The following is an 8,986-nucleotide window of genomic DNA, read 5'->3' as shown; positions in this document are numbered from 1 at the left end:
AACTATATTTCTCACCTGGTCGTTTCCGATCTTGGCTCGGGGCCAGGAGACGTCGAGCAGCGCCCGCAGCGCCCGCAGACACGACGTGATGTTCTCCATCTGGTCGTGGGAGTGCGGCGAACACAGGAACTCCACGCTGATCCCTGCACAGTCACACAACTCGCTTTACTGGGACTGAACTGGAACCTGCTTTCACTTCCACTGAAACCAGTTTCCTACCCAGTATGAGGTGCAGTCTGTCGGCGTTGACGTCCTCCGGACTCTTGGCTCCGCCCACTGAGTCAGTCTGTCCCATAGAGGTGGGCGTGGCCGGTCTGGACAGGTTGGCAGGTGTGTCGTCTGACATCACAAAACCTGAGGTACACACCTGACTGTTTAACACCTGTCCATGTTGGCAGGGGGAGGAGGAGGTGGAGGAGGAGGAGGAGGAAGAGCGACAAGAAGGAGGAGGAGGGGGAGGAGGAGGATGAGGAGGAGGAGGAGGAAGAGGAGGAGGAGTGACAAGAAGGAAGAGGAGGAGGAAGAGGAGGAGGAGAAGGAGGAAGAGGGACAAGAAGGAGGAGGAGGAGGAGGAGGAGGAAGAGGAAGAGGAGGAGGAGTGACAAGAAGGAGGAGGAACAGGAGGAGGAGGAGGAGGAGGAAGAGGAGGAAGAGCGACAAGAAGGAGGAGGAGGAGGAGTGAGGAGGAGGAAGAGGAGGAGGAGTGACAAGAAGGAGGAGGAACAGGAGGAGGAGGAGTGAGGAGGAGGAGGAAGAGGAAGAGGAGGAGTGAGGAGGAGTGACAAGAAGGAGGAGGAACAGGAGGAGGAGGAGGAGGAGTGAGGAGGAGGAGGAGGAGGAGGAGGAGGAGGAGGAGGAGGAGGAGAAAACAAAATGGCTGCAGTCGTGATCTCACTGTGACTGTGAATAATAAAATGATCAGACTCTGATATTAACAACATATTGATGGTTTCACTTCCTCATTGGGAACGAGGTTGGAAAGAATCTGAAACATCAGTTTAAATGTTCTTCTAATGTCAAAATGTCAATGAACTGTTAAAATGAAAAGTTAAACAACAACTTGTACAAACAAATGTCACAGCTCAACAGGTCCAACAGGAAGCCCCTCCTCCCCCCGGGCGTCCTACCTGTCGCAGGTAGCTGTGGTGCGTACTCCTGTGGCAGAGTCAGCAGGGCGTAGTCCTGCAGCGCCGCCAACCACAGACGACTCAGCGTCGACAAATCTGATTGGACCAACTTCAGGAGGCCCGCCCCTCCTGACTCAGAGCTCGAGCTGTCATTGGCCAGAGAGGAGACTGACAGGTCGGCCGTCCTCCCAGGGCTCTCCTTCTGTCTGCTCCTCTGAACGGCCACGATGTAAACCTGAGACACGAAATCACACCAAATCACTTCAGATCAATTCTACAAACCAGCTGCTGCTTCTCCAACCTCCGGAACTTTTCAACAAATATTTAAACCATCGTTTACATGAGTTATCTCGTTTACAAGTTATTATCTCGTTTACAAGTTATTATCTCGTTAGCATGAGTTATTATCTTGTTTACATGAGTTATTATCTTGTTTACATGAGTTATAATCTGTTTACAAGAGTTATTATCTTGTTTACATGAGTTATAATCTTGTTTACAAGAGTTATTATCTTGTTTACATGAGTTATAATCTGTTTACAAGAGTTATTGCAGAGATAATCATCACAACAAAAATGACTAAGACCGACCTCGGCCCAGGCCTTGAGGACGGCCAGTGTTTCCATGGTAGCCGTGGCCTCGTTGTACAGCTGGCTGGACGTGTCACTCCCAACCTGGACTTTAGCCAATGAGGAGGCCAGGAGCTGATGGACACGTCGGAGGTCACGGAGGTCACTGACGACACCGCTGGCAATCCAGGCGCTGCAGACCTGGAGAGGAGAGGACGGGGTCAAAGGTTAAAGAAGATTACAGTGGGAACACTTTCATTGTCTCAGCAGCCAATCAGATGTTCAGAGTCTAACAGTCCAGGTGATTGGTAACCTGCAGGATTTACCTCAGATAATCTGGATTATAACAGTAATCTGTCAATCAGGATCAGTAAAGTTATTGATGATTGATCACCTGGCAGGCCTTCGCAGTGACATCAGGAGGAGCGTCAGCAGTGAAGGCTGGTCTGAGAGCAGCTCCAACCTTCAAACACACACACACACACACACACACACACACACACACAGTCTATGAACTGCACTAATCAAAGATCTTCCAATTGAAGGAGATTTCAGAGTTTAATGCAGCTTCACAGTCGAGTCACCAGATCTGTGAAACTAGTTTCTGAGATCGAGATAAATCCACAGACTCTGTTTCAGCATCGCGAACCGTTTTCATTCTGCAACATGTTTTTTTTTTCTTTAAAAGTCGAGTCTGTTGAGCCTCTGGATCCGTGTAAAGAGCTTGAGAGGCAGCGCCGTTATCCCCCGACACCTCCCCCAAAGAAACGTTCAAACTCTGTAAAAACCTGAATGTATTGGTGGTAAAACACAACAGGAACATTCAGGGAGAAGCTGTTATTCATAGTTTGAGACTTTACATATAAATTTGTCTGTTCACCGTCTTTGTCTCGAGGACAAATTAACACTGTAGAACCAACTACAACTCACCAAACCTTCAGTCCATTAACAGAAAACTAAATAATAATAATAACAATAAACAACAAATAAACAGATTCATCAATAGTGAAAATAATCATAGCCAATCAGGAAACAGCTGCTACAAGCAGTTCGCACTACGCTGCGTTGTGACTGACGGGTCCTCACATTTGCCTGGTACTGCTCCAGGATCACGTGACCGGGGAACTCCGGTTCGGGGATGGCTGAGAAGCGCCTGATGATGACCAGCAGGGTCTGAAGACCCGCCAGCCTCAGCTGGTCACTGTGATCTGTAGCCGCCATGAACGCCATTCGGACCAGGTCACCAAGATGAAGAACGAGGAAGTCTGAGGAGAGACAGGTGAAAGGTCACTGAGATGTGAGGCGTCCACCAGCACAGACTGACCCGGGTCAGGGCGGGGGTCTTACCGGTGGACTCGTGCAGGCGTCGCTCCTGAGCCAGAGTCATGTCGAAGTGAGCCGGGTCGGCGGTTTCGCACTGCGCGATGATGCGACACACACACTCCATGGCGAAGCGGCGCGTGGCCCAACGCAGGGCCGTGAACGGGCCGCCGGACTCGGGCCGGGCTCTGAAAGCAGAGGAGTCATCGTCTCTGCTGGAGTCCGCCTCCTCTTCATCCTGACTCGCCTCCACTGGAGCCCGACAGTCTGAGGAGAGTCAGAGTGAAAGTTGTAAACTCAAGGTCCACTTACTCGGTTTCTCCAGAGCTTTAAACAGCTTCTCAGGATCTTCATCATTCCCATGTATGATCTGCAATAAACCTTCCCAAACTTAGGTCAGAAGATGGCAACTAGTGAGTTCATCTGCTGATGAAAACCTCAAGATGTGGTTAAAAGCTCCAGAAAAATCTCGTAAATTGACCATGAGTTAAGATTTGAACAAATGCGTCAAAATGAAAACATACAACTCACAAATGTGACGTTTCTAAAGCTCATTTAAAAAAAGGTTGAAAGGAAATGTAATTCAAAAAATAGAATTTGAATCTGTTTATTCATTAATCAGATCAAATAAAATGTTTTTGGTCAATAACATTTTGAGAAGTTGGTAATATTGTATAATATAATATTGTTTATGATCATTGACATATCTCTCATAAACCTCTGTATCTACTGTAAATACTGTGTTGTGGTGATTAATGCAGCACCGTGATCCGTCTGTTCTTCCTCAGCAACGACACATTTTAAGTATCATTAGACACCAATTAACTTCTTTACTAATTTAATTATTGATTATCTGTTTAATAAATGTATCCAGTGTGAAACTATTTTGATATCAAGTGGTTAAAACTGGTGACAGACGGTTCAGCCCACCGGTGGTTGCAGACAGGACGTCTTTGCAGAGTTTGAGCCAGTGTCCCAGTTTCCCACTGGTGGCGCTGGACGTCATCATGTGGACCAGAGTCTCCTGGATGTCCCTCCTCAGACCTGGATCTGACTCCCGGTCCAGCAGAGTGAACAGAGCTCCTTCCAGACCCACTTCCTTTATAGTGACGTCTGCTCAGACAGAGGAAAGGGGGGGGGGGGGGGGGGGGGTGAAGTGGTGACGTGCATTGTGTTTTCACCACTGGAGTGTGTGTGAGTGTGTGTGAGTGTGTGTGAGTGTGTGTGTGTGAGTGTGAGTGTGTGTGTGTGAGTGTGTGTGTGTGAGTGCGAGTGTGTGTGTGTGAGTGTGTGTGTGTGAGTGTGTGTGAGTGTGTGAGAGTCTCACCGAGTTGTGTGTTGTCTCGTCTCGGCAGCTCTTTGACCAGAGTCACTGCGTGCTCAGAGACCTCCAGCGCCTCCCGCTGGACGAGCTGCCGCAGACACGCCACCACGGCCCGACGTAGACACAGGTACGAGCTGCACAGGTTGGCCTGCAACACACACACACACACACACACACACACACACACACACTTTATACCTGGACATCAGGTGTGATCAGGTTTAAGGTTTATCAGAGGAGGCATGCAGCTACAGACAGTGTTTCCTCCAGACTCAGACACTAAACACTGTTTACTTTAACTTACAGATACTGATCAATACTGATCAATACTGATCAATCTGACACTTATTTTCTCTAATAATCTGCAAAATGTCAGATGACGAGTTCCCGGAGCTCAGAGCTCGGAGTGACGTCCTCACGTCCTTTGTCCAACCAGCAGGATCATTTCTCACCTGGAACCAGGAAGTATTTAAGATTTTTGCTTAAAAATTATAAAATACATTTTTATTTAAATGTATATTTTATGTCAAATAACTAATCTAATTAACTGATTAATATTCTGTCTAATGTCTCTGAGCAGCAACTTAAAAACCCTAAAAAGTGTGAAGTTTTATCAGCTGTACGATCGATCACAGTTTCATCAGATGAAGCTTTTTCCAGAGGAAACACTGAGTAGTTTCACTGTGAGGTGTGCAACAGGAAAGGTGCCGGTGTTACTGAGTTAGCTGCACAATGTGAAAGTGAATTAGGTGAAACACACAATGAAGAAAACTGTTAAAAAGCTGCCGACATGTTTCATAACAACAGACAAAAGAAAAACTCTCAACATCCATATTCATGACAGTTATAAATGTCTCAGTTTCTCTGAGTCTGAAAATGCGAATGTTAAAAAAGTGTGAATGATGAGTGAAGCAGATGGTGAAGCCGAGGTTTGTTTTCTGATCTGAGGTCAGACTGTGATGTGCGGCTCTCTGGGTGTTTCATTAGACGCTGCAGGTGAAACTCAGTCCCGTCTGTTTCAGTTTCAGACTCATCCACTGTTTTTCAAATGTAAATAATTAAATCATTAAAAAATAAAAAAAATAACCAACATTTGAAAAAAAATTCACAGATTAAGTTCCTGTCAAAATGGATTTCCTACGTACGACGTCACAGCCTCACTCTGTTGGTTAATGAACTTACTGGATCATCTCCCAACATGTTAATACCTTGGTTAATATACATCCTTTTTTTGGATTGTTAAATAGTTATGGAAACAGGAAGTTGAGAAGGGAAGAGTTCCTGCTGTTCACTTCCTGCACACTTCTAATACTTCTATTACTTTTAACTGTGAGGCTGTTTCTCTGTAATCGATGAAATGTTCTCAATGATCCTTTAAAGGTTCTGTAAACGAGATCTGAAACAACAGTTTTCTCTGTAAAGACATGGTGGAGTAATGGCGTCCTGAGCAGAGAACGAAGCCACACCCCCTCTGAGTGTGATGTGATCGGAGTTTCTCTGGCCCTGGTTTTAGTAACGTGTGCATGTTAGTGCATGTGAGTCCGTCCTGTTAAACCACTGATCCACCTGATGTTTATAAACACACAGGCTCCACCTACAGGTGAGATGACACAGTGCAGCGTTCAGGTAAAAGTGACCCTCCAGAATTTCCACCACTGAAGAAGAAACCACGTCTTCATCTAAAAAGTCCTCAGACAAAGAAAGAGACGAGACCAGAGCTCAGGTGGACTGGACTGAGGACTACCTGCTCAGATCCTGCTCGGCCGGTGGACCGTCAAAATGTCCATACAGCTTTTTAAGTCTTTACAGGCTCCATCAGTGTCATCGGTGCAGCTGGTCCCAGTGGATCAGTCCAAGGCTGAATTTATTCCCCAGTCCGACCGTGGAGCTGATACTGGTCTGGTTTACAGAGAGGAGAACCCTACGAGCTACGAGATGGGAATCGAGAACCGGTTCCAACTGGTTCTATCCATCGACATCATTTGCCTTTATGCTTAACGATTCCCTTAAATCTTATCAATCCCCATCCCGAAGCTGGACCCAGAACTGGTTTCTCTTCTCCTCCATGTGTCAGTAACTTGATGCTTCATAATGTCACGTCTGTTTTCATTAGTGACGGCTACAGTAGACATGCTAATGTTAGCTAACTTCCTGTTACCCATATTATGAACGTTGCTATCGCTAGCTGGCTAACTGTCAGCATTGCTGTGGAGCTTATCACAGCAGTGATAGTTAGGTTGCTTGTTGTTGTCTCTTGTGTTGTTGTGTGTGTTTAGTGACACGTTCACTGAGCTTCGTAATGGGGGGGGGGGGGCTCTAGTGCGACATCTAGTGGCAGTGACAATCGTTTGCAGAACCTTTAAATAAAGAATTGAAAAAAAAAAAACATGTTTATGTTCCCCAGTTTGTCTCCACGGCAACAGAAAACTCAGAAAAGTGTTGAGGGTGTAAAAGAAAAGAGGAGAGAGAAGCAGAACAGAGACAAGCAGCAGCTTCAGGCCTGAGAGAGACCTACCAACATGGAATAATCCAACAAGATCTCCTGTAAGACACAACACAGGGTCAAAACACACACACACTCAACCCTCCTTTTTTATTATTTGTGGTGTGTGTTGTTGTGACGTCATGGCGCCAGCAGAGGGAGATGATGGGACACGACCACACGGACAGGCAGCGTGTTTCAGGTGTACTCACACAGAGGGCAGGTACGAGGTTGGCCAGGTTGACGTGCGGAGGTGAGAACATGTGCAACTGCTGCAGACAGGAAATGGCTCTGGCCTGGACCAGACAGTCGGGACTGGCCTGCATCACTCCACATCCCACCAGGCAGCTGGAGCGCAGACCGGACACCGCCACGCCGTCACCTGACAAACACAAACACACACACACACACACATTGACTCAGAGACTTCCTGACATCTCCTCTGTTTCTGTGTCCTCAGGTGTGGCGGGGGCCGTACCCTGCAGGTCGGGGCCCAGGCAGGTGATGAGGGCGTGCAGGCAGCGTCCCAGGCTGTAGTGAACCTCGGGGTGGGTGGGCGGAGCCGACAGCAGCAGCCGGAGCACCAGAGTGAAGGACGGCTCGGCGTGGGCGCGATACAGACCGCCGGACAGGTCGACCACCAGGGACAGACTGTGGAGGGACCAGGTCTGGACCCGATGGAGGGACAGCAGAGTTAGGATCAGGTCCAAACCACAGCAGCTGAATCACCTCACTGGCTGATCCTCACAAACGTGACTGTATATATGTAGATGTCCGTACCTGGACCTCAGGTGAGGTGCTGTCCTGGCTCAGGGTGAACAGGACTCCCAGGCAGGTGGACAGGTGCTGGGGTGAGCTGATCCCTCCGGTGTAGCGGTACAGCGCCCCCAGAGCCAGAGCGTAGCCACTGCGAGACGCTGCGTCCCGAGCCGTCTTCAGCCTGAACACAGGGACCAGCCGTCAGCAGCAGCAGCGGTGGTTGTAGGTGTGTTAGTTTTAACCACCAGTGCAGGTTAATCTGTGAACTCAAAGTGCCGCCGCTCACACTTCCTCCTCTAATGATGTCGTTTGTCTTTCTGCTGCTGTGTCTTTAAGGTTTCATGCAGATGATCTATTCTTTTATTACTTCGCTTATATCCTCTCAATGACATTGTGTCATATTCATTGTCGATGAGATCGCCCCTCGCAAGTCTGTGACCTTTGACCTTTAGCCACTAAAATCTAATCAGTACATCTTTGAGTCTGAGTGAATGTTTTTGCCAAATCTGAAGAAGTTCCGTCGAGGTGTCACTGACACATCGTGTCCACGAGAATGAGACGTACAGACGGACGGACAACCTGAAAACAAGATGGCCGCTGCTCTGACTGTCGGGGCGCGGAGGAATGAAAAAGCTTGGATTATTTCTTATCTCATCGTTGGTCTAATGAAGGCGAGGTGACGTCGTCCGGCTCCAGATGATGACACTGATGTTAGATCAGAGTGTCACCGACTCACCAGTTCAAACACACTGAGATAAATCTGGATCCTGTTCTCACGGTTATTTAAAACTCTTTTTGAACTATTTCTGGTTCATCATGTCGCTCTCCTCCGTCTCTGTTTGTGCTGATTTGTTTTTGCTGTTCTTATTTTAACATCAAAGCCACAATCTTTGAAGCGTTAACATCTAAATAATCCAGGAAGTGTTGCTGTCTGTGTGCGATGACACTGCAAACGGCTGGAAGACGACAGAAGTCTGGTGGAAGAATTTAAACGTGTTTATCTCATGAGAAAACGAGAAACGATGAGTTTTTGTGGTTTGGATTTTCTCCATTCTCACGCTGATATTTACTGTGTGATGACGAATGTTTGTTGATACGTGACACACGTTCGTCTTGTCTTTCACTTTATTTGAGTAAAACACGTGTTGAACCTCTTTAACACTCACCTGTAAAATCCCTGTCACCTGATTTTTGTGATGGTTTTTATTTTCACTTAAGGAAGGGGGGGGGTGTATTATGTTATTTATTTATGATTTAAATTGAGTTTTCTAATCCTCCGTAGGGACAAAAAAACAACAAACAAACAAAAGCAATAAAAATTAGCCTTCAACAACACGTCTAACTGAGACTTGTGGAGACGGAGCAAAAACAGCTGAAGGTTCAGGGATAATTAATTAAAAATTAA

At 47.0% G+C, this 8,986-nt stretch overlaps 1 protein-coding gene across 1 annotated transcript in view; it reads right to left on the bottom strand.

The window, feature by feature from the left end:
• The window catches only part of LOC111649067 (HEAT repeat-containing protein 5A-like), a gene marked incomplete at both ends in the record, with an annotated part of 12,475 nt that overhangs the window by 2,059 nt on the left and 1,430 nt on the right, over nt 1–8,986 (bottom strand). Inside the window, 13 exons of the mRNA XM_087171842.1 lie at nt 16–143; nt 220–423; nt 1,104–1,362; nt 1,718–1,897; nt 2,091–2,159; nt 2,783–2,961; nt 3,044–3,283; nt 3,947–4,129; nt 4,344–4,488; nt 6,856–6,882; nt 7,035–7,204; nt 7,301–7,490; nt 7,603–7,762. Coding sequence (XP_087027968.1) covers nt 16–143; nt 220–423; nt 1,104–1,362; nt 1,718–1,897; nt 2,091–2,159; nt 2,783–2,961; nt 3,044–3,283; nt 3,947–4,129; nt 4,344–4,488; nt 6,856–6,882; nt 7,035–7,204; nt 7,301–7,490; nt 7,603–7,762 — 2,134 coding nt within the window. The remainder of the gene's footprint in view (nt 1–15; nt 144–219; nt 424–1,103; nt 1,363–1,717; nt 1,898–2,090; nt 2,160–2,782; nt 2,962–3,043; nt 3,284–3,946; nt 4,130–4,343; nt 4,489–6,855; nt 6,883–7,034; nt 7,205–7,300; nt 7,491–7,602; nt 7,763–8,986) is intronic.

This window comes from Seriola lalandi, unplaced genomic scaffold, assembly GCF_002814215.2.
Source record: "Seriola lalandi dorsalis isolate HSWRI2012SDOR001 ecotype SW California unplaced genomic scaffold, Sedor1 jcf7180002049916, whole genome shotgun sequence".
NCBI lineage: Eukaryota > Metazoa > Chordata > Actinopteri > Carangiformes > Carangidae > Seriola > Seriola lalandi.
This window is presented reverse-complemented; position numbering and strand designations above follow the sequence as displayed.